At 40.6% G+C, this 23,596-nt stretch overlaps 5 protein-coding genes across 7 annotated transcripts; 2 read left to right on the forward strand and 3 right to left on the reverse strand.

Annotated features, from left to right (window-relative positions):
* The first annotated feature begins 86 nt into the window (after positions 1 to 86).
* Positions 87 to 4,497, forward strand: LOC116391740 (magnesium transporter NIPA2). Its single transcript, XM_031862599.1, has 6 exons — positions 87 to 104; positions 386 to 518; positions 1,396 to 1,452; positions 1,776 to 1,866; positions 2,452 to 2,612; positions 2,718 to 4,497. The coding sequence occupies exons 2-6, from the start codon at positions 386 to 388 to the stop codon at positions 3,350 to 3,352; spliced, it is 1,077 nt and encodes a 358-aa protein (XP_031718459.1). The 5' UTR covers positions 87 to 104; the 3' UTR covers positions 3,353 to 4,497.
* Positions 4,025 to 5,660, reverse strand: timm8a (translocase of inner mitochondrial membrane 8 homolog A (yeast)). Its single transcript, XM_031862601.1, has 2 exons — positions 5,363 to 5,660; positions 4,025 to 4,666 (listed from the first exon to the last, which is right to left on the reverse strand). The coding sequence occupies exons 1-2, from the start codon at positions 5,471 to 5,473 to the stop codon at positions 4,505 to 4,507; spliced, it is 273 nt and encodes a 90-aa protein (XP_031718461.1). The 5' UTR covers positions 5,474 to 5,660; the 3' UTR covers positions 4,025 to 4,504.
* Positions 5,661 to 5,772: 112 nt separating this feature from the next.
* Positions 5,773 to 14,718, reverse strand: btk (Bruton agammaglobulinemia tyrosine kinase). 3 transcript variants are annotated; one of them, XM_031862594.1, is made up of 18 exons: positions 14,621 to 14,718; positions 11,811 to 11,969; positions 11,617 to 11,721; positions 10,868 to 10,949; positions 10,547 to 10,672; positions 10,386 to 10,450; positions 10,111 to 10,298; positions 9,890 to 9,952; positions 9,661 to 9,715; positions 9,460 to 9,539; positions 9,058 to 9,185; positions 8,759 to 8,830; positions 7,937 to 8,108; positions 7,496 to 7,715; positions 7,298 to 7,362; positions 6,642 to 6,760; positions 6,393 to 6,550; positions 5,775 to 6,261 (listed from the first exon to the last, which is right to left on the reverse strand). In XM_031862594.1, the coding sequence occupies exons 2-18, from the start codon at positions 11,949 to 11,951 to the stop codon at positions 6,190 to 6,192; spliced, it is 1,911 nt and encodes a 636-aa protein (XP_031718454.1). In that variant the 5' UTR covers positions 11,952 to 11,969; positions 14,621 to 14,718; the 3' UTR covers positions 5,775 to 6,189. The 3 variants fall into 3 exon arrangements, with proteins under 3 accessions (XP_031718456.1, XP_031718457.1, XP_031718454.1); XM_031862596.1 differs by lacking the exon at positions 14,621 to 14,718 and having other exon boundaries at positions 5,773 to 6,261; positions 11,811 to 14,609; XM_031862597.1 differs by lacking the exon at positions 14,621 to 14,718 and having other exon boundaries at positions 5,773 to 6,261; positions 11,630 to 11,721; positions 11,811 to 11,902.
* Positions 14,719 to 15,103: 385 nt separating this feature from the next.
* On the forward strand, positions 15,104 to 17,421 carry rpl36a (ribosomal protein L36A). Its single transcript, XM_031862600.1, has 5 exons — positions 15,104 to 15,205; positions 15,967 to 16,072; positions 16,164 to 16,231; positions 16,314 to 16,436; positions 17,344 to 17,421. Exons 1-5 carry the CDS (start codon positions 15,203 to 15,205, stop codon positions 17,362 to 17,364), a joined length of 321 nt encoding a protein of 106 aa, XP_031718460.1. The 5' UTR covers positions 15,104 to 15,202; the 3' UTR covers positions 17,365 to 17,421.
* A 267-nt stretch (positions 17,422 to 17,688) lies between these two features.
* Positions 17,689 to 22,797, reverse strand: gla (galactosidase, alpha). Its single transcript, XM_031862598.1, has 7 exons — positions 22,555 to 22,797; positions 20,918 to 21,092; positions 19,754 to 19,928; positions 19,399 to 19,490; positions 18,846 to 19,007; positions 18,275 to 18,472; positions 17,689 to 18,070 (listed from the first exon to the last, which is right to left on the reverse strand). The coding sequence occupies exons 1-7, from the start codon at positions 22,713 to 22,715 to the stop codon at positions 17,741 to 17,743; spliced, it is 1,293 nt and encodes a 430-aa protein (XP_031718458.1). The 5' UTR covers positions 22,716 to 22,797; the 3' UTR covers positions 17,689 to 17,740.
* Positions 22,798 to 23,596: the final 799 nt, after the last annotated feature.

Genomic DNA, 23,596 nt, shown 5'->3' on the forward strand with positions numbered 1-23,596 from the left:
AACCACGGCTCTGGTCCAATCAAAACGCTGCATAGTGCGTGACGAACACCAACCACCAATCAGATTGCTTACAGCTTCCTCGATGTCGGGCAACGACGGCGAAGGTAAGGCTTTTTACTCGCTGTGTGTTTAAGTGGCAGTTAAATAGTGTATTACACTTTACTAAATCTAAATTAAATTAGAGATGTTGTCAGTTATATATTACTTGTTATATCTAGCCTGCTAAACGATGGTTTCAACATGGTCGCTGTAGAGCGTGTCAGCCCATCATGTGACATGGGGTGCCTGTTGTTCGACTGAGAAGTTTCCGAGAGCTTCAGCTGTCATTATAGAAGTTCTGTTATTCAGCCAAAGCACGTGTAGAAACGTGATCGTTGTGTTTCAGATGGAAGTGAACCGTGTGGACTTCTACATCGGTCTCTCTCTGGCTGTGAGCTCCAGCGCTTTCATCGGTACGAGTTTCATCCTGAAGAAGAAAGGCCTGCTGCGATTGGCCAGCAAAGGTTCAATGCGAGCAGGTACATTCACTGAAAGCCTTATTATATTATAATAATAATAATAATAATAATAACACAAAACTGACTTCCGGTCAGCTCAAGTTAGTTTGAAGTATAGAAGTGTCATGATCAAAAGTAGAAGTAGGCCGACTCATTGCTGCAGAACTGCCCATGCCTGTTATATGAGCAAATAGTGCTGCAATTGACGATTATTTTAATTATTGAAGCATCTGTTGATTACATTGTTTATTTCCAATCAACAAACAATCACATAACAAAAAAAGCAAGTATGAAATAATTACTTTTAGAAGACAATTTTCCTTATGTAATTAAAATTACACGATTAATACATTTTCAAAATAGTTGCCAATTAGTTGTATGTAAATTGGATGGATGGTTGGTGGGACTAATCATTGCTCAATGTTGATGTATTACTGATGTATTACTTTGTAAACAACAAAATAGCTGGAGCCTATTTCAACTACTTTATGTTTTGTTGCATAGTTTAGTCCACATATTTTGTAAGATGGTCAAATGTTTATCTCCAAAGTAACTACTGTAGCTGCCATATCAATGTAAGAGTAAAACAGATGCAATATTAATATATAGTACGAGTGTAAAGTAGCATAAAATGGTAATAAAGTTTTTTATTTTTAACCTCGTTATAGATATCACTAGGAAGGAATGTATGTCTTGATGGACACGTGACTATTAGAATAATATCATAGGAGATGTAAACTTTATAAATATTTAAGGCCAATAACTCTTAACAGGACTTTTTTTTAGGATTAATGGAGTTTTGGTAAGAAGTGCGTTCTTGGTGAAATAAGCTAATGACCCTCCAATGTAACCTGTAACCGTTACAAAGGCATCAATGCATCATGTCTGCATCTCACAGGTCAGGGGGGGTATGCTTACCTGAAGGAATGGCTGTGGTGGGCAGGACTGATTTCAAGTAAGTAAATGATTTATAGACTTAGTTCCGCAAATGGGTGACATGGTCAGCTGCTTTATTTTTTTTTAATTTTTAACTTGGTGAAACTGCTTACCAGCCATGCCCAGAAACACTCGGCTCTTTGTTCCTCAAAGACGAAAAATGAGGTTCTTGTGGGTTTGGTATTTTCACTGGTCACGTTGCAGTTGATGCAGCACCCACACCATATCTCTTAAGTGCACATTTGCACATGTGGGTTAGAAGAGAATAATTGTTCAACCATTAAACATCTGTACCAGCCATGAATTTGCGCACGCACACTGATGGTCGTGTTTGTATTCTAGTGGGAACTGGAGAGGCCGCCAACTTTGCTGCATATGCATTTGCGCCGGCCACACTGGTGACTCCTCTTGGAGCGTTGAGTGTACTTGTAAGGTAACTGTCTTTTTCTTCAAGGTTTATTTTGCAGTTTTATGTTATCAAAATCAAGACTTATCAGATATTCACTCACCGAGTGTGATTCCGATACTTCTAGCACTCCCAAAACCTACTTACAATGCTTACTTACTGAAGCATGTACGTCTGGTGATATTCTTTATTTTTCCTTATTGTCAACAAATCCTATGAGAAAACACAAACCAACAATTAATTAATCCTGCTAAAAATCATTGTACGTGTGGACAAAGCCTAGCGTAGCATAGTTTTTTTTCAGACTACTTCATTACACGGGGTCTGAAAGAGGTGAAAGTGTCCAATAATGAATTTCCTTTCAATTAACTTTGAGCGACTTGTTTTGTTTGTGAAGATTTACCTCCACTAAGAATGAATTGACTATTTGCTGGAAGCTACAGATGGAGAAGTCAGAAATTCTTGAGTTGCAAAATATTGAATTGTTGGTTTTTCAGAGAATTGATGACAATAATAAAAAAATATATATAGAATATCACCAGAATTCTCCTTTTAAGGATATAAAAGCAAAATGTGTCACTCGCTGTCTGCATAATTTGTTTTTCCTTCCAGTGCGGTGCTCTCGTCTTACTTCCTGAATGAGAGGCTGAATGTGCATGGGAAGATTGGCTGTTTGCTGTGCGTCTTGGGCTCCACAGTGATGGTGATTCATGCGCCGCAGGAAGAGGAGGTGGCTTCCCTCAGTGCCATGGCTGAGAAGCTCAGAGACCCAGGTAGGACCAGTGTGATCGCATTAACCATGCTGTGGAAACTGAATCCTAGATGAGGGTTGGATGGATTTTTCAGGGTACTAACTCATTCTTGAATGCTCCCACTAGGTTTCATTGCATTTGCTGTGTGCATTGTTGGAAGCAGCCTGGTTCTTATCTTTGCTGTGGCTCCGCGGTTCGGACAGAGGAATGTGCTGGTCTACATCCTGATCTGCTCTGTGATTGGCTCCCTGTCTGTGTCTTGTGTCAAGGGCCTGGGCATTGGCATTAAGGAGCTGTTTGCTGGGACAGCAGTGCTGAAGGAGCCCCTGTTCTGGTCCTTAGTCCTCTGCCTGGTCGTCTGCATCAGCGTTCAACTCAATTACCTGAACAAAGCCCTCGACATCTTCAACACCTCCTTAGTCACTCCCATCTACTACGTCTTCTTCACCACCTCCGTCATGGCCTGTTCAGCCATTCTCTTCAAGGAATGGTTGCGTATGACCATTGACGGAGCAGTAGGAACAATTAGCGGGTTCCTCACCATCATTTTGGGGATCTTCCTCCTCCACGCCTTCAAGGACATTACATTTCGCTGTGATTCCCTCCCACTCTACTTGAGGAAGGGTCCTGAGGGCTTTCCATGGGGGCACAGGCCTTATGTGGCACTTCCCAGCCACGAAACCCAAGCAGAGGATGACAATAAATTGCCCAGAGAAGGAAGCTCAAAGGGGGGCTGGGGAACGCACCAGAGAACTCCTTGAGGAGGACCAATAGTCTCATCACTGCTGAGAGAATTGTCTTTTTGCAAATCTGAAGCTTTACTGCACATCCCAGCCTTACAATGTGACAAGTAAGGTTAATTTCAAGTGTCTTACACAATGCAGTATGCACTGGATGAACAAAGTAGCCTAAAGTGAGCATCAACACACTGGATTTAATATTAAATTTACATTCTTAGTTAAACACGATGGTACATCTTCAGTTTAAAAAAACAGGACAATTGTTTTGCTTGTTGCACTTGTGTGTATTTTTTTTATACAGTATTTTAAGTTTAATTTAAGGTTGAATATTATCCTGCCTAAACCAGATTGTGCCTTCAATTACTGAAAACAATAACCTTATTCATAGGTTTGCACTTTTAACCTCAGCATACATGGTGATGTACGATTGTATGACTTAAGACCGATGTAAAGGCAAACTAATGATTTGCCCTGAATGCATTTCAATCATTTTGTTTTTGAACACGTTTGAATAATTCCTCTTTTGAGTTACTGTAATACCTCAGTATTGTATACAAACCGCACCAAAGAATGTCCTTCCCCTGTGTGGATTAACTCCCAACATGTGCCAAGCTGTAACATATCTCTGGTGTAACTGAACTTTTATGTGTGTATGATTAAAATTTAAATACATTACTTGACTACACTTGGAAGTATTTGGCATAATGTTTATTGCATATGTACAGTCCAAAACCTTGCACCTCTTCGGTCAAGACATCCGTTAATTCTCTTAAATTAGCTGTGTGTGGGTTGAAGACCTCGTGGCTGTCAAAAACAGCTGGCTGACGCTGAATGTCCAGGATGCATCCCTCTCTCTGCAGTCTCCCACACATTCAAGCTCAGTTTTGACAAACAAAAAAAAAAGACTGTTATTAACAGACCACTATCTTAAGCGTTTCGCAACACTCCTGTCCTGCTAAGTGGAGAACTAATAAAACCCCACTCTTCTGCATCCATACATTGTGTTTATCTGAGGCACTTTGTTTTAAAAGTAACACTTGATGCTGTTCCTTTTTCCCCTAGTTGAACAGACGGTCCGTTGCAGACAGCTGTGGCCGGACAAAACGGCCTCGTCATGGAGCGCGAGCCGTGTGCGCGTGTGTCTCCTCAGTCCTTTTCAGTGACAGTGTTTTTTCATTCTGACATGGTCTCGGAGAAGGAGGCCTTGCCCTTCTGAGTCTGTTCCAGTCGGTTCAGGATGAACTGGCTGGTGTCGATAAATCGCTCCACACAGTTAACGAAGCACATGTCGGTCCTCGAGTCCAGCTTAGGTGCGGGTTTATCCATACATTTATCCTGGAGACAGAGACAAAGTCATTCAGGTGAGGTGCAACGGATGACACAAGGTATATTACGTAGTAGGCTACATCCCATTTAAAAAAGGAATGTTATACTATTAACGTTACAGCAAGTACTGGTTATCAGTCTGTTACCCCAGCACTATATTTCTTTAAGCTACTTTAATTATAAACAGACGGGGAAGTTTTTAGATAGATAATTAGTTATTTTATTAATCCTGCAAGGGGATTTTCTTTCGCTACATCAGCAATTATGTTACAGGTAAATGAAATAACAGAGTAAATATCAAATGCACAATATAGACAATGAAATATAATAATATATCATTAACTACTTTATACTCGTACAGCAGCAGGTTGCGCCCTCATGTTCGTGATCTCACAAATGTCTACTTTCAGTCAGGTGTGATTAAATGATAACATGTATGTTTCCACGGAGGAAACAAACATTTACATCCACATCTTCTACACTCTTCTCCTCGAGGCTAACGTCAGCCATAGCAGGCCCGGGGTATTACTGTCCATAAGTCTGCAGAAATATTAAGATTTAAAGGCTTGCTTTGCAAACGCAGCGTTCCAGACAGACAGAGTATCCCCAACTGTTGTGTAATTCTCGCTGTTAGCTCTAGCTTCATATAGATATGTAACAAAAGTGAACTGCAGAGCTGCATTGCTAGCGTGAAGCTGAACTTACCCAGCAAACCTCAGTCATTTGATGCACCAGCTGCTGAAATCTTTGTTTTTGAGACTCGATTTCGATGAACTGCTGAAGCTGGGGGTCGGCTGACGCTGCCTGGCCGTTCATATTTTGCAAAAAAAAAGCGGTCGTTACAGCAATATTGTTCTGATTATGGAAGCCTTATGGCTCTGATGCTGACCTTCACGTGTATGTGTGGACGACAGGAAGCAGGAAGTAGTTCAACCAATCACAGAGCGCGTTCTTCTGACGCGACTGGCGTCATCACAGTATTATCATTATTACTAATAGTAGTAGATTGATTACATATTATTTCATTTAAAAAAATAAAGCTAATTCCAATTCATGCAAAAGTATTGTTACATCAAAAACAACAGGTTTATCAGATGTTTTCACATTTTTACGTTGTTATGTTCATTTCACAGGATGTTTCAGTCATTTCAAAGCCTGGCATACTTGGCTTTTATTTGTGCAATAGATATGTTCTCACAACGCTTTTGTTTCCACAAGCAAAGGTGTTTACATTTAACAATGATTCCACAGAATACAATACACAGGATTCAATAAAGATAACCGTCAATAAAATATACACATTTCAAATGCTACCCTGCAGGACTATACTTCTAGTAATGTAATAGGAAGGCTATTCTAATCGACGAGTTACAGTGGCATTCATATTACGTATATTCACATTACAGAGGACAGCAGTGTGGCTGCGCAGCCCCATGTTCAAGTTGCTGCGTTGACTTTCCAGGGACGGATGGAGATGCTGCTCTGTGGGTACCAGAGAGAAGTCTCAGTGTGTGTTGAGATTATTTTGAGATCTACTGGAGCTCGTACAGCGAATCCTGAACAGTCAGCGCCAGCTCCTGAAAGGTGGGTCTCTCATCTGCTTTCTGAAAACGAAACAAAAAGAAGCTGTGAGGTTGCTGTTGCTGTCCACACAATGTTTTCGTCCTCTCTCATCACTCTGTACGATTGTCATGACCTCTACTGAGGCCCACAGCTCAATACTAAATTCACTTACTTCCAGCCAGCAGCTTGTCATGATGCTGTAGACCTTTTCATTGGCCAGCTGGGGGCGGTAGAGGCGCAGGCCCCGGGACACCTGATCCACTATTTCCGTGTTGTTAAGGCGCTCATACGGAAGCCGTCCCAAAGTGTACACCTCCCACAGAAGAACCCCTAAATATTTATAGAAGTTATGATGCTTTAATGCAGATGTTAATTCCTGACCATAAATGCAGTGGGGAATTGAAAAACACAGTCTACTCACCATATGCCCATATGTCTGACTTGCTGCTGAATTTGCAGTAGAGGAGGACCTCAGGAGGTGACCAGCGAACAGGAAACTTGGAACCTGCTGAGCTTGTGTACTCATCATCTAAGACATACCTAAGGCAGTGATTGGAGAAGTATTCAGATCCTTTACTTTAAATGTGGAAGTACAAACACCATCGTGTAAAAATACTCCATGCACGAAAACAAAATCTGCATCAGAAAAAAAGCAAAAGTACAGAAGGATTGTCAACTCGATGTACTGAAAGTATCACAAGTTAAAGTACTCATTGCGAAGAAGAAATGGCCCCTGTGAGAAGTATTACTTATGTATTCATTTATATGTAGCATTTCACTGCTGTAGTTGGTTGAGATGGAGCTAATTTTAACTTTATTTACTGTTTAAGATGATCTTCTCTTTGCATGTAAAATCTTAATAAACAAAGTAACTAGTAACTAAAACTGTAAAATAAATGTAGTGGAGTCAAATTATAAGATTCAAATATAAATACTCAAGTATAGCATCTTTAATTCTACTTAACTACAGTACTCGACTTGCCTTCCATCACTGACCTGAGAGTAGAGCAAGATATTTCAGTTTCTTTGTCAGGCACCAATGTCATTGTGTCCTGTAATTCGTGCCAAGTATTTTACCTTGAAAGTCCGAAGTCAGTCACTTTGACGGAGCCATTCCCATCTACTAAACAGTTCCTGGCAGCCTGAGGACAAAACAAACAACACGCTTGATTCAAGTGTAATCATTAAACATTTACTGTTATCTTCAAATGCCTAATCCCAGCACAACAGAATGATCTAGAGTTGGACACACTACAGTAGATCTATGTCTCTAACCAGGTCTCTGTGGATGTACTGCTGTGACTCAAGATAGGCCATGCCCTCGGAGACGTCTTTACACATCTCCAGGAGCTGGACAGTCGTTGGGTGCTGCGTCAGGCCTTCCCTGAGGTACGTCAGCAGGCAGCCATTGGAAAGGTACTCAGTCACTATATAAATGGGTCTCTGTTTGGTGCACACGCCGTACAGCTGGACCAGGTTTTCATGGCGAAGCTTCCTGGTTTAAGCAAAAGCAGAAGGAAGTTAAGTATTATGTGTTGGGTTTTCTCACAGAAGTTATATAAACCACACTTCCCAGTGTGACACATGAGTTTTATGAGTCTCACGCACAAAATCATCACTGTCATTTCAACTCTAGTCAGTTCAAGTGTAGCAGCTTATTGACCAAAAAGAAAGGGTCAGTTCAGCCCAAATTCAGACTCATTTAGTTTTGCTTACATCATGATTTTGGCTTCTTCTATGAAATCGTCTTCAGACATGGATCCCTCTTTAATCATCTTAATGGCAACGTCATGCTGGCCCTGCCACTTTCCATACTTCACCACGCCAAACTGACCACTGCCCAGCTCCTTGATGAAGGTGAGGAGACGGGGGTCAATCTCCCACACACCTGGAGCAAAATCAGAATGGAGAAGCACTTTCATACTTGTAGCAGAGTTAGATGAGAAGACGGACACCACTATCATGTTCCTATGAAGTTATGGCCAACAGTTGCTTATCTTAGCATAAAGTCTGGAAGCAGGGGGAAACAGCGAGTCTAACTGTTTCCAAAGGCAACAAACGAGCACCTTCAAAGCTCACTAATTAACACAATATATTATTTTTGTTTAATCAATGCAAAAAGTGAATTGTCACATTGTGGTTTTTGCTGGAGGTTTTGCTATTTTCTGGATTCTCAACTGATTGCTCGGCAACATCATGGTGATGTTACTGCTCCTGGCCAGGAAATAGTCCTGCAAATAACCCCCTATAAAACCAAGTTTCTTTGTATGCATTAAGCAAACAAGATACAACATGTTAATTGTAAGCTTTAGAGGTGCAAATAGGCACAAAAGCGAATGAGCTTTATTGCTTTTACTTTTAACTAATGGTGCTGTCAACAAATGATCATTTTGTTAGTACATCAGCAATAGAGAGTGGAGGTTTATAAATTGCTCACACAGAGCCATTTCTAATCAGGGACCAGAGGTTAATCACCAAACATGATGAACAAACAAGAGAATATATTAATAATGTATATTGTTATAGTCATACTCTTACCATAGCCAAGCCCTACTGTTGATGGAGGCCGTGCCCGGTTCGATACGATGTATTTCAGCCTGCTAACCATACCTAGTGAGGGAGATAACAAAACCTGTCAGGTCATCATTTTTGATGCACAGACTCTTGATTGATTCCATTTTTTTAATATTGTGTTTGTGTGATTGTGTTGCTTTCCCCCTGTTGAGTCATTTCCTTTTCCCCGCAGTGAAAACAACATTTCATTGTATATTATTCTTTTACAAATATCCAATACTTTAAAACATTGCTTCATCTATGTTCACAGTTACTGTATCAACCTGCTGCATTGTGCTGATGGTAGTTTATGAGTTCTGGGATGGTGCCGAAATTATGCTTCTCTGCCAGGTAAAACTGTCCCTGTGTTGTGGTACAGATGTTATAATGTTTGCAGCTTCCACCAGTTTCCCTGTTGAGAGAAAAGGAAGAGTCACTTTAGCCGCAGGTTTTCATCGATCATTTCTCATGTATGCATAAGATCTTCTTCGCCTTATCCACAACTGTCTCACAGAGCGAAGAAAAAGTGCTGCAGGCAGTTTGGTCCAGGTTTTGCATGAATAATTTACATCTCCCTCCCTCTGTGGCCCTCTGTTTCCGCTTTCATTACAAACAGTTCTTCTTTTGATACGTTCACACATGACTGGAACCAGTCGATGCAGTGTAACACCACTGAGCTTACTCACCCGCCAACCCTACTGAACAAAGACACGGTGTATTTCCCGGCCTTGCTGGAGTCCCGTATCAGGAAGCCTCCGTCTTTATTCTGGGAAACAACACACAAATTCAAATCAAAAAAGTTGAATCAAGCTAAGTTCTACTAATTTGTAGGTGCACAAACATATCAAAGCTGTCTTCTGTATCAGTGTGTATGTCAATGAGTTTACCTCAGTCTTTAACAGCTGTTCTGACTGGCTACGGTTCATGTTCTTGGAATACCAGCTGTGAAAATGAATGTGAACCTTTGTTGAATTTGTTTTTTGCAACATTTATTGCTTCAGCAATCAAAAATACATTAATGTGCAGACAGAAAACTTTACCAAGTGTTAATGCGCTGCCATGATAATTATAAATGAACGATGACATGAGAAACAGTACAATAGTGCCCGTACTCACTCAAATTTTTCTAGCCCATTTGTGGCTTCCACAACATAATTACAAGGTATATATCCTTCCTTTCTGCAACAGAAAACAAAAATGCATTGTATGTAGTAATAACGTGCAAATGTGCAGCGCTTCAGAGTCCAGCTCTGAAGCGCTCACAAACACCAGAACTTTTTTTTTTGTGCCATTGTTTTAAGTAATTTCACAAGCTTCTCGCGTTAACGTTTTCTCACCCAGATTTGTCTCTGGCTTTCCACCAGTTCTGATCAGACATCTCCAGGATGGTGTACTCTTCATCCTTCCTCAGCTCCAAATCTAGGGGTGTCATGGATGTGTAATCATACTCTGCTATGACAGTCATGCCCACGGAGGGTGAAGGTGCCTCAGGGGGCTGTGGAGGTAAAGGCCGAACAGACTTCTCCTGGAAAAACACAGGATTAGTGGATGTGTTATTAGAATCGACTGTGTGTAATCAGTGAATAGTATTCGAAAGGGACTGCGCGTCTACCTCTGTTGGGGTGGGAGGAAGGGGTTTCCTGGATCCCCTTCGCCGAGATGGTTTGGATGTAAAGCCTATTAATGATATCATTTTATACATGAATGGAATGATTCGGTAAAAGTTCAAGTTTAGTGTTGCCGATATCAAACCACAGATAATCCCAATCTCACCGTTCTTACTATCCAGCACCTTGCAACCCATAGCCTGTTTAACTTCCTGCTGGCAGCACAGCCACACCCCATCCGCCCAGAAACAAGGATGGTACTTCTGCATGAGATCCTTGTTGAAGCGCACCACTGTGCACAAGCACCGACATAGACACAGGACATTTACATTAAATCAACATTTTGATTTGCATGTGCACCCAGCTCTTCTGTGGCGCAGGCACTGGGCGGTGCTAAGACATTGTCTGACATTGCATGTACTGCATGAAACACTGTGTCTGACAAGACACGTATACAACATTCGTACATTTCTATGCATATACTAACTTTCTTTCAGCTTCTTTATCCACTGAGCCCGGGCATCTTCGGTCTTTGCAAAGATGTACAGCGGCCCCTCGTCGTAAACGATCTGTGGCAAGAATGAAAAAGAAAACACTCATCACCTGTTTTTTTTTGTCAAAGTTGTCTATCAATTCAAGACATTGGGTGATCTTCTATTTCTTAAGTTACTAGCTCAGTTAATACATGTGACACCAGAATATACTGCGATAAGTGTCACAAAAGCTGAAGGAAAATTATACAAATGCTAACGTGCGATAATATTCACTGCAGCTTTATGGCGAATGCCAGCCAGACACCTTGTTCATGCCACCTTGACGTGTGAGTTAACATGTGTGTAATGGCAACACCTGCACAGTCACTGAAAGCCCCCGGTTCATCTGAGTGTGAGAGATGGTTTCACTTCTTAACAATGGCCTTTCACATTTTTAACTATTTCTGTCTGCCAAGGAGAAACCTTGGTGTTGTGGTGTGTGTCTCCATGCGCAGCTTCTACATAGCTTTTGACTAAAGAAATATAGCCTGTGCTTCATTATTATACCACAGTGACTGAACATAGAAAAGTCTTGTTAACACTCTCCATCTCCAAAAGAAAAACTAGCATACGAGTGAAAGCAAAGACGTTATCCTGATTTTAGGCCAGTGAGAATGTGACGTGGCTGCACTTTCACACATTGATGCAGCTTCGTCTAAAGGGTCCCTGTCTGTTAAAGAAATAAATCGACAGACATGTCTACCTGGAAAGCATACATGCGCTCTTGCGGAGAATTGGGCTCCGGCTGGACTGTCTCCACACATTTGATCTTCTCGAGGTCAACTGATCCTTTGAAACCTTTTCGCTTCTGCTTACCAGATGAGGAAACAGTCAGGTAACCAACAGACACATGTGATGCTATTGCAATGAAGTTTTTCTGTAGGTCCATATACGTACCCCTTTGTCAGAATCAAAATCATAGTAGGCTATTTTTTCCTGGGTGAGAACAAACCATCTCTCCTTGTAGTTCAAAGGGGAGGTCTTCTTCTTCTGCTGCGATCGTTTAATGAAGATTTCTTCCAGTATATTGTCTGACATGATTCAGTCAGCATTAATCTACATGGGAACAGAGAATAGGGAATAATGTAAAGCATAACAGCAGCAAAACACCCAACTGTTTCCTTTGTGGCAGAGCAACGCTGAACGGCACATTCGCTCATCGATTCAGGCAGTAGTGGCTTTTCTGAGAGCTGTGACTGACTCCCGCAATAGCTTAGCTTAGCACTATAAGTCAGCCTTCTGGGTTATGTTGCACTTACACTTCAGTGTTTTCAATGACTTTGAACAGAATTGAAGTCAATAGTCATAATAGAAGTCATTGTGTCTGAGCAATGGCACTTATGTGGAAGGAGATGAAGAGACGAGCAGCATGAATGCGAGCGCATATCAGCGTGTGATTAGCTGTAGTTTGCATAAGCCCTGCTTTTCCTGCCAGAGACATCCTTTTCAATTACAAAAGTCCCCCATGTGTCACATGTGGTTCCCTCGGCTACTGTATCTTGGTCAACATCAAATTGCGTGAGGAGATTTTAGATAAGAATTTCCACCAAAATCCCTTGTCTACTCCTCCCAATATGATCGGTTGTTTTTTCATCTAACAAACACTGCCAAAAACACATATAATTCTAAAATACTAGAAAAGTACGCAGTGCACTAATGGTAGAGAGTCATAGTGCATTATTGCAAGGTAAATCGTGGATCAGATGCTCAAACTCACCCTTTGGTACACAGCTGAACTACTAATTGTCTCTGTCAGATGTGTTTGCACTTCAGCTCAGCCTATTTTCAGCTTGTGAGCACTTCCTTCTATCATCTGAACTGTAACTTTAACACCACCAGAAGCTTCTGTCACTTCTGTGTGTGTGTGTGTGTGTGTGTGTGAGTATGACATTTCTTCACACTAGAATGACAATACTTATCAGTTTTGTTCGTGCTGTCATAAACCAACAGCAGTGTTCCCCATTCTGTGAAACATTGTTTACTCATTCCTCATTCTTCGCCGCCTTGTGTTTTCTCACATCACTATGTTGAGTATAGAGGTCAGCATACTCTGATAGGGGATCATCAACACACCGATGTAGCATCCCTTCTCTCTTTCTCTCTGATCGAGTGGAGCCAGTCGACTGAAACGCTTCACTGTATCATGGCCACCAGAAGGAGATTTATTTGTGTGTCTTTTTTGAGGGGAGTTAACGCACGGTGTCTGACACAGACGGACCGATAGGGAAGTTGCATCACTGTTGAACTGCAACATGAAGGGAGAAGAAACCCAGAGCCCTGCAGCACTCCAACCTGACATTATCTATCTCATTCTCTCAAATGTATCATTCGCACATTTAAAGATGTATGTTTCACCTGTGATGTGTGCTGGTAACTCACCACTTCATTTACATTTACAACTATGTACAATACTCACTTTTTTTCTTTCTGTTTCTGCACAGCACAACAACTTTTCTCACTTTCTAACACTCATTTTCTCAGTTGCTTGAGTGTTTATAAGTTGTGAAATTCTATAAACTATGTCAATTCATTTGACTCTGTTATGAAACTGGTCACAAAACTAAAAAAATGCACTTTTTACTGTGCACAAGGCCACTTTTCAGCAACTCAAAAGTCAAGAATACCCAAAGTGTATCCTTAAAATACCTGTTTAAAGCTCATTAAATCATCTTATCACAACATACTGTATATTTTGATATCTCTTCACCCTTTCTCGCTTAGGTGGCTGTTAAAGTGATTATCTTTGTAATCCGTAAATATATCCGTCTGTGTCACTACCTTGGTGCGTGCAAGGCAGTGCAACATGTTTTAAACATGAAAAGGGCCAAATGTATTAACAAATAAAGTCTAATGAACGTTCGCCCGCGTTGCATGATGTCCTCTACGCGTGACACAGCAAACACAACCATATCATGAAAGAGTTGGTTTTTACAGGAACCTGTCACGATGCTCTCTTTCCTGACGTTTCCTCAAAGATAAGTGGCACATGCAAGAAAACGTGTGCGTATGAGTGTTTGTGCGTGTCTAAGAGAAAGAGACAGTGAGAGAAAAAGAGAGTGACGTGGAGGTTCGGTACAAGTAGTAAATGTTGTATCCAACCACAAAGAATACTCTGTCACTTATATTATGACAACACATCAATTTGCTGCGTTCTGTGGAGGTCAATTTTCAGAAGACACAAATATGAATTGGGATTCGTAGCATGTAAATAAAGGTAATTTTGTCTTAATGTCTTAAATTCGAATGTATAAACGTGCTAACTAATTCACATGATTCAAGATATGTGTGATGCATATAGATTATAAAGTTAACCACATGAAAATACAAACCACATAACACTGCAAGATGTGTCGATACAAGGGTTTCAAAATCATGCAAAGTACAGCAGAATACACTGTCACTGTCGACAAAACATTCAGAAACAAATATAGCATCTGTGCATTTTAGCAGATAATGTCACTATGGTTTGACTTATGTATTTAGTTTTGTGGTGAGTACAGACATTTAGGATTTGCATAAAAACTAAAAATTGATGGGTTTCAATTCAGTGCTCGCACAAATCTACTCACTACTACACTTTTGTCCAAAGGCTTTCAAATGAAATGCATTCTTATAGCTGCTTTTTTATCTTTTATACTTAAGTGAGCAAATGGCTAAAACATAGTTCCTGACCTTACATCCTACATTCAAAGAGCTTTGACACTTACCCAGACACCCAAAAAAGTACAGCATCAGACAGACAACTTCAGATGCTGAGGCTTGAAGCAGTGATACGAACCTTTGCCTCAGTTGCTCGCCTTCCATAAAATGTGTTAGTCTGTGATGCAAGAAGCTTAAACCCACCCACAGAGAGGAATTGACTCTGCTAACTTCCCCTTTTTCTTCCTGCTCATTTTCATATCAGCCCTCTGGACAGTTGTGGTGATAAGTGCAAGCGGGCTAAACATTGACGCAGAACCATTTGTGTCGGGCATATAGCACACTTTTATTTAAGGTGATTTCTTATTCGGTAAGCTGCCAATTTCAGTATTACAGGAACAAGACATAAACAAACGTCAAGCTGATAACTTCTGCAGGCATTAAAAAGTCTGCTCATTGTGTTTTACAAAAACTAAATTAATAACTCCCAAATTTAAATTTTGAGCTTTTTGGTGAGTTGTTTGTGGTAGTCCTCCTGACATGTCCCGCCGCCAGGGGGCGCACTATACAACCCGTTCACCGCGGAGGGCTACATTAGGACCAGCTTCCGGCCTGTAACGTCCTCTTTTCCTCTGCATCGGGACGTAGCCATGGTAAGACATTTCCTCACGCATTACACTTTTACAGAATCTAACTCAATCTTGCAAATTAAAGAATCCTTACTGCTTCTAGTTAACTCACATATGTTAACAATCTTTCGATACACATACTGATGGTAGTATTATCCACCTAATGTACATTTTAAGCTGTTATATTGTAATTTTACTCCCGCTTGCGGTGTTTGTGGTGAAATGCTGCTTCTGCAATGCGTACGTCCACTTCAACCGGCCTCTTTATTAAGATACATTAAAGTTAGCTGTTAGTCAACGTTAAAGTTATGACCAACACCATCATTCCCACGTATGCATTATTGCAGCGTTACACGTTTACACATTTCGTGTTTAATTCACGTTAAATAGCTACAATGCTAACATGTTAGCTCGCTAGCTAGTGTCGCCTACTTTTACGCCGACCGGGGCGCTAACACTTAGCTACGTTTTAATGTTAAACACGGGACTATTGTCCGTTAACGGGATGTTACTAAATGCGTTAACGTGACACAGTGTCGATGAAGTTTAAGTTTTAAAACCGTTGAGCACTACGTTTAGCTAGCTAGCTAGCTAGCTAATCAACTTAAATGTTAAGCAGTTGTCAACCAAGATCCGTTAATAACGACCCGTAATCTGATTTACAGGCTTTGGGTGTCAATATAATTCATTTCCCAACGTGTCATGTGTAGAGCTTGAACTAGTTTCTCAGTCTGCTACCAGATTTATTGCAGGTATGCTCATGGGTTATCTTTTGTGTTCTCCAGGTTAACGTCCCGAAGACCCGCAGAACCTACTGCAAGAAGTGCAAGAAGCACCAACCCCACAAAGTTACCCAGTACAAGAAGGGAAAGGATTCCCTCTATGCACAGGGTGATTATTCCCTCTTTTTATAGTGGTGTGTGTATCGCTGTATGGTAAATGAGTTGTCATGAAATGTAGCTGAACTGTATGTGTTCTGCAGGTAAGAGGAGATACGACAGAAAGCAAAGCGGGTACGGTGGACAGACCAAGCCCATCTTCAGAAAAAAGGTAAGTTGTGCTGTTAGATCTGCCATGTGTCTTGTGTCTGTGTGTTAGTGAAATCAGACCCAATGATGATCTGTCTTTTCAGGCTAAGACCACGAAGAAGATTGTGCTGAGGCTTGAGTGTGTCGAGCCCAACTGCAGATCCAAGAGAATGCTGGCCATCAAGAGATGCAAGCACTTCGAGTTGGGTGGTGACAAGAAGAGAAAGGTACGAGTCATTGATGTCGTATTATTTAGTGATTTTAAATTCCCGCAGTGCACTGTAAGTCATGGGTTGTTTTCAGGTATGCTTTCTGAATTGTGCAGACTGATGCACCTCAAATCCTAAATCTTCTGCGGCTAGCTTTACCTGTTGTCTAACTCACTATCTTAACAGTTAATTAATTTTATATTTAATAGATCTTATTCACCACCACTTTATACGAGTTGTACTGTGGGTGCACATACACTTCCTTCCATAAGATAAGGGACTTGTCCCTTATCTTTCTGGCCTCATGATGCAGTTCTGTCAAATTTTTAGGAGATCTGCTAATTGCTTTAAAATAAACTATTTTGTTGTAAATATCAGTTTTTGTAGTTTTTACCTGACGTGAAAGACTTGGTGCAAGTGGTTTTTAATCTTGCTTGTGAATTTGTGGTCTGGATAGGGTCAAGTAAGAACAAATGTTCCTCAAAATTAGTGGAACTGTGGCACCTTTTAATACTAAAATGCAAAACCGAAGAACAATTCAGCTATTTTGTTCCTTGGTGAACTGAAGAAACTTTTCCTTAAGTGTTCGTTTCACACTGATTAGCTTGTGGTGGATCTTGCTCTTGACATTTAGGGTGGTTTTATGAGATGAATGGACAACATGTAAATAGCAGAGTAGCATCTTTGTCTAGGGGTCTTCATGTACCTGACAGTGCAACATTAACCCAACATCTTTGGATCACAATAAGATGACATGTGAGGTGAACATGATCACATACACTCTTTATTTGAAGATAATGAAACAGTTTTATTCTCCTCGTAGTAGATTGTGAATTCATTGTATTTGAGTGAACCACATGTCATTTACACATTTGTATTTAACTCTGCTTGTGCATCATTCTAATAATTTGTTTTTCTCTTGCAGGGCCAGGTCATCCAGTTCTAAGCTGTGGGCCAGTTTCCTGGAGGAAATTTTCATTTTCAATAAATGTATTAAAACATACATTTGGAGTTTGGCTCTTTCCTTTGCCTCTAGTTTCAATATGCTTGTCATGTTTGCAAAATTCAAGCTTTGTCTTTTATTATTATTATTATTATTATTATTATAATAGGCAGCGTCTGGACAATTCCCAGCATGTGTTCAAAAATACTTATTTTAAATTACCAGGAATTTATTCAACATGATTAAAAAGGAGCTGATGTACAATATTCATAGTATTGGGAGGATTCAAGTAAACTATAAAACATTTTCCCTTTTTTAAATTAAGACTTTTTTTTTTTTTGGAAAAGCGACAAATCGGTAGTGCAAAGCCACCGAAGGATTACAAAATTATGTGGTTGCGTTTCACAGCCGTGTCCTCCCAGTAGAGCTCACTGAGCCCCGTGAAGTCTCCGCTGATGGGAGTGACGGTCAGTAGAGCTGTGCCTGAGGGGTTGACAGACACGACCACTTTGGTATGTGGAGTCTGAACACCCAGTTCCTTGTACTGAGGCAGGACCTGTGTGAGGTTGCACTGCGGGTCACAGATCTTCCAGCCAGGAACCGCTCTTAGGAAAAACCCTCGCGGACCACCGATCTCCATCATGTTCAGCACAGCGATGGCCAGTCTCTTCTTAGACAGAGGCCTCTCCCACACCTCAAAAGTGTCCACCTGTAGGAGAAGTTATGCTTGATTCCACACTTTGAATTGCCATTATTAGTTTGATCATCACCCACACATGATAAAATGAAGATCATTGCTAGAAGTCGTAAGTTTGTCTGAGGCTCTGTTAAGTTGACCAGAGCATTTAGCATTTATATTTAGCGATTAATGCTGATTCCAGGAGGGGTTTATACTCTGTCACCTCTCACCCACCTTGACAGTGCGGTATCCTTGCTTGCCCAGCGGGTCCTGGCTGATGGCTATGATGTGTTTGTTCTGCAGCAGCTCCTTGGAGCGAGGACAGATGTCCCTCAGATCATTAGACACCAGCAGAGGGGCCGCCATGATGGCCCATAATGCCATCTGAGACTCCTGCTGGGCATGGCTGAGGCCAAAGTTCCCAATCACGAGCTAAATGGGAAAATAACGCAATTTAGGATATATCTTTTCTTTTATACGTTGTGGTTTTCAAACTAATTTAACCCTTTTATTGGAGTGAATAATTAACTGAACCTATAAAAATGTAAATAACAGAAGCTTCAACTAAGATGGTGCATTTTAAGGGAATGGTTTGTCGTTTTGGGAAATAAACTGATATAATTGTGATACGTGACTTTAACTGGTGGTATCGATCTCATCTATCTCCCTGCAAGAAAACAAATGAGATTAAAATGTTCCTACAACTTTTCCTCTTTAAAATGATTATACAGCTTGAAGTGCACTGGTTGTTTGCTTAGGTTAAGGTCAAACAGGAGTATATAAGGGCTGGAGTAGAGCAGAGTACCATATCGGGGTCGTTCCATCCTCCAGGTCCAGCCGAGGGGACGATAACGTCTTGATGAGAAGCGGTCCATTCCAAGATAGACTTGATAGAGCTCCATGAGTCGTACACGTCATTGAAGTTGCGCCAGTGGTTACAGGCCTCTCGAATGGCTGTGTAGTTGGGCTGCAGGCACAGCAATGCTCTTATGTCAAATAAAACATGATGTATGGCGTCATCAAGCAGTGGACAATCGTTAATAAGTATTCATATTTGTTTTTACTATTGTGTGGGTCGAATGTTGGAAGATAAAACCGATAATGATTGATACCGATAATGCATGTCAAGATTTAAAGTTATTTTTTATTTACTAAGTAATCTACCAATTGTTAAGGCAAAAAAAATATCAAAAAATTGTGAAAGATTACTGTTATGATTTCCCATCTCTAAAATGATAAAGATAAGCATAAAATCCTTGCTGGAGCATTTTTGCTATTAAAAAAAACAAACAAAAAAAAAAAAATCGCTAAAATGTTGTTTTAATTCAAAGTGCTGTAAAGTCAAAACAACGTCTCACCTTTTGGAAAGGCCACTCATACAAAGGCCACTCACAGGAGTACAGGATACTTCTTCCGGTTTTGTTCAGTGCTTTTGACATGTTCACGTATCCTTAACCAGAATAAATCATAACGTGTTAGATTAAAGCCCATAAAAAAGCTTGTCTATTGAGTCCGTGGAGGTTCGGAATCAGAGAACCAAAATATGGACCCAGATAAAGATTTAATTGAATGTGTATTCATTTACATACATATCAATCAGCCCCTTTGAGTAGTATTTGCTTTTGGTGAAATACATAGCAGTAATTGGGGATATTGTTCGTTCGTTGCCATGTTCAAATAATTAAAAATCATACTTCAGAATTCTAAACTCACCTTCTCCCAGCAAGGTCCAGTCCATATTGCAGCCATCAAATTTGAGCAGATCCACATCCCAGTCAGCAAAAGTCTGAGCATCTGTCTCATAGTAACCAAGACTGCCTGGGTATCCAGCACAGGTCTTTTTCCCAACATCTGCATAGATGCCCAGCTTCAGTCCCTTAGAATGGACCTGAAGACAGAGAAATACATTTCATTGATGGAGCTTACAAGTGCAGGATATTTGAAGAGGGACGGTTTGCAGACATTCAGGCAAAGATACTCAAAAACTGAAAAGGAGGCCTCTTTTTAAAAGATCTTACAGATCAAAACGTTGCCTTAAAACGAGAGATACACTATTTATTTGGAGCCTAACAGTGTGCAGACCTTTGTGCCCTGCAGGATATGGATATTCTACCAGTGGGTGGCGATGTTGCACAGCGAGAAACTTGGTGCCTCTGTCACAGGACACAGCTCTGCCTTCGTGGGCCCAAATGTACCCATTTCCTGGTGAACGTCACTTTTCAGCAGCCCGTGTAGGAACCAGCCTGTCACAGTGGCCTCCAGCTCAAGAGAGTTGTAGCAGAGAGTGTGAACGACGGCGCACTCCTACACGAGACCAATATGTGCCTACGTGTCTCCCCTGGCTCTCCAGGTGCTGAATTTCTACCGGCATGAAATCCGAAACCTGGGTTCCACATCTGGTCCTTTCCCCTTCATTATGTAAATAACTTCAGGTCGGCTCAGATGGATGTGTAATGAATATGTAATCTGACTGTGTAATCACTTTTACTCCGAGAGTTATTTAACTCTCACTTTAATTTTTTTATTTGTCAAAGATTTCCAAAGTTAGACGCATTGCACCACAGATTTGTTGACGTTGCACCCCGTGGAATCACATCAAAGGGAATATGTGTTAAATATGACATAGTTTACCATTATATAACTGTGTATACTATTCATAATGCAGCCCATAGCCTGGAAACTAGAATACAACAAGTCATATCCAAGTGCACACTCTCATTTTTGCCCTCTTCCAGCTGGTGAAGAGAATTGAAAGTATTTCTCGCTTCTCTTAAGTCTCTCTGAACGCCTCTCTCTTTGATGCCTATGGAGGAATTATGGCATTAATAGAGTATTCACACCCAGAGTCTCCATGCCTCTTTTATATCTACTACTCACGTAGTCGGCCAGTTTCTTGATGCCCCCCGGGAATCGTTTTGGGTCTGCCTGCAGGCGGCCCTGGGCATCGCGCTGGTGGGAGGGCCAGCAGTCGTCGATGCAGACGTACTCGTAACCGGCCTCGTTCCAGCCCTCCTTCGCCATCACATCTGCCATCTGCATGTACAGACGCTCACTGCCAGGGCAACAGCAGGAGACAGGCGGGGACGATAGTATCAGTTCAGATGCCAGTGTTCGATGTCATGTGCACGAGCAATATGGCAGACACAAATATGTTATTCTCATGATGCCAGTCTCTCTGTTGTTCATTGTCGACCGGTATGACACAATAACAATCCAACCAACAGGCAACGCTTTGTTGGCCAGCTCTCTCTAGGAGAAAAAAATGTTTGCTGTGCAAAAGAAGTGAGTTATTTGAGTAAACAAAAAGAGACTCTATTAACTTATTATGACCAATGCTGCAATCGTTAGTCGATTAATTGATTTGTATCTGCAACTCTTATGATAATTGATTGATTTAGTGACAAACATGTGATCGTAAACTGAATATCTTTTGAACTGAATATCGATCTGGTTTCTCACTTTGGGCTCTGAAAACGTGATGAGCTTTATTATCTTGCTTTTTCACATTTAATAGACTAAAGTATGAATTAGTTACTCAAGAAAAATAATCAGCAGATGAATAAATAATGAAAGCAATCATTAGCTGCAGCCCTAAGAATGACCTAGCATCTATGTATGTATATATATATATATATATATATATATATATATATATATATATATATGCTGCATTGGCTGATCTTACATTATAGTAAATTGAATATATTTGGGTCTCGTCAGCAAGTCAAACAAAACAAGACTCATGAGGACACCACCTTGGGTTTTACAGTACCTAATATTGATGTGCAATTTTCACTGTGTTCAAAAACTATTGATTATTTGAGAAAATAATTGGCAGGTTGATGTTGAAACTAATGGTTTGTTGCAGCCTTATGTTTTCTATTGTCTTTTTTCCCCCGATGAATCGGGTTCATGCCTGTACGAGACCATATTACCGTTAACGTGTCTGACATGTGTGCATGCTTTTATGTTCCTTGTTCACAAAGTGCTTGGCACATTTATTTTATCACATTTCACATGACATTATTATCTCCCAGTGCCTCAAACCAAAGAACAAACAAAGGTAAATGAAATCAGGCGGTGTCATTATCGTCCTGTCTTATCAAATGTCCACTCTGTTTACAATCACGTGTCTCAGCTATCATTTCCTGAGACGGTTTCTCAATTATGAAATAAAGATCACAAGATAATTACAAGCTGTCATAATTAAGAAATAATGATTGCATTAAAAATAATGACCATGTAATCAGTTTGTAGTTATAATTCTGAGATAAGCCACGCTTACAGTTGCATGTTTAGGATTCATCTTTTGTTATTACCCCATAGATTTGTTTGTTAGTTTACAAACCCCATATAGTCACTTCCTGCACACGGGGGCCTACATAAGAGCGTTCATTTACGTTTTTTTTACGTTTAAGTGATTTTCTAACAGACATTGCATAAATGAGATGATTAAAAGAGGAGGAGTTGTAGTTTTTCTCATAAAATAAAACTGCAGCTCAGCTGTCTCTTACCTGATGCAGTTGTTGGGGTCCCTGTCACAGTCGATGTTACACATGAACCTCTCCCAATGCAGCCAGCCCATTGTGGGCTTCAGCGCGAGACCATTGTCCAACGCGTCAGCAGCGGGGCTGACTAAAACGACGAGCGCAAGGAGACACGCGACTCTGCACATTTTGACTTTTAAACCCGACAGTTTTCGCACGACAATGACAGTAAGCGCCTGTGTTTTAATTTGTATCCATTTCCTCGTTTTAAACGCCTTCAGCCCGCCCCATGAACGATTGACGTAATTCTGGACCAATAGAATCGAAATGCGCCTGTAACTGTCCAATAGCGTTTCAACTACAAACTAGGAAGCGCTGAAAGTCCGCTGATGGAGTCAGGTGAAAACATGATGTCAGCTGACATGACATGACAGCGTAATAAGCATGTCTCGTGACGTTCCTTAACACTGAAACATAATGAAACGTAAAGCCAAAATGAAAAAGATTCAGGTGGCATTTAATGATGTTTGTGACTCGTAATGTTCCCACCTTCCATGCTGTGTTGAGGAATTTTATCTACACATTTAAATGTCAATTGAATGACTCAGAAAATGTAATCATAAAGGCCTTAACTGAGCCGACACAGAGTGATACAAGATATTCTTCTTGTTTCTGGAAACATTGGAACAAATGTCTGTATGTTTTTTTAACCACGAGTGACTTTTGACCTGCAATGATTATACCTGCGTCTTAATGTCCTCGTATTGTAAAGTCATCCTTTATGCTACAGTATTTTTTCATGAGGGCATTCATGGATAAATTGAGGGCATTAACCATCATCTTGTGTCCAAAATAAAGTCAGGTGTTTCTGCAAAACCATAAAAACTGTAAGTGAAAAATCAACAAATACCCATGATATCTATTTGCATTTGCTTTCCAGCAGAAAATTGCCCAATTTACCCCCCACCCCACAGAAATGCCACACACGCTATCAGCAATAATGTAGGACTATGTACATATCGACGCAGCTTCACACTGTTTATTATAACCGGATCCAAGAGACTAATTT

This window comes from Anarrhichthys ocellatus, unplaced genomic scaffold, assembly GCF_004355925.1.
Source record: "Anarrhichthys ocellatus isolate YVR2014 unplaced genomic scaffold, GSC_Weel_1.0 scaffold27, whole genome shotgun sequence".
Classification (NCBI taxonomy): domain Eukaryota; kingdom Metazoa; phylum Chordata; class Actinopteri; order Perciformes; family Anarhichadidae; genus Anarrhichthys; species Anarrhichthys ocellatus.

Bases quoted from the DNA above. Each gene is read 5' to 3' on its own strand.
- LOC116391740 (XM_031862599.1), top strand. From the start codon at position 386: ATGGAAGTGAACCGTGTGGACTTCTACATCGGTCTCTCTCTGGCTGTG. The intron at 1,453-1,775 runs GTAAGTAAATGA...TTTGTATTCTAG, and splicing joins GTGGGCAGGACTGATTTCAA to TGGGAACTGGAGAGGCCGCC. The intron at 1,867-2,451 runs GTAACTGTCTTT...TTTTCCTTCCAG, and splicing joins GCGTTGAGTGTACTTGTAAG to TGCGGTGCTCTCGTCTTACT.
- timm8a (XM_031862601.1), bottom strand. From the start codon at position 5,473: ATGAACGGCCAGGCAGCGTCAGCCGACCCCCAGCTTCAGCAGTTCATC. The intron at 4,667-5,362 runs GTAAGTTCAGCT...CTCTGTCTCCAG, and splicing joins AAATGACTGAGGTTTGCTGG to GATAAATGTATGGATAAACC.
- btk (XM_031862596.1), bottom strand. From the start codon at position 11,951: ATGTCAGACAATATACTGGAAGAAATCTTCATTAAACGATCGCAGCAG. The intron at 10,451-10,546 runs GTGAGATTGGGA...TATCATTAATAG, and splicing joins GGTGCTGGATAGTAAGAACG to GCTTTACATCCAAACCATCT. The intron at 9,186-9,459 runs GTGAGTAAGCTC...TTCTCTCAACAG, and splicing joins TTGTTCAGTAGGGTTGGCGG to GGAAACTGGTGGAAGCTGCA.
- rpl36a (XM_031862600.1), top strand. The intron at 16,232-16,313 runs GTAAGTTGTGCT...CTGTCTTTTCAG, and splicing joins AGCCCATCTTCAGAAAAAAG to GCTAAGACCACGAAGAAGAT. The intron at 16,437-17,343 runs GTACGAGTCATT...TTTCTCTTGCAG, and splicing joins GTGGTGACAAGAAGAGAAAG to GGCCAGGTCATCCAGTTCTA.
- gla (XM_031862598.1), bottom strand. From the start codon at position 22,715: ATGTGCAGAGTCGCGTGTCTCCTTGCGCTCGTCGTTTTAGTCAGCCCC. The intron at 21,093-22,554 runs GTAAGAGACAGC...TTGCCCTGGCAG, and splicing joins GACCCCAACAACTGCATCAG to TGAGCGTCTGTACATGCAGA. The intron at 19,008-19,398 runs GTGAGACGTTGT...CTGTGCCTGCAG, and splicing joins ATGAGTGGCCTTTCCAAAAG to CCCAACTACACAGCCATTCG.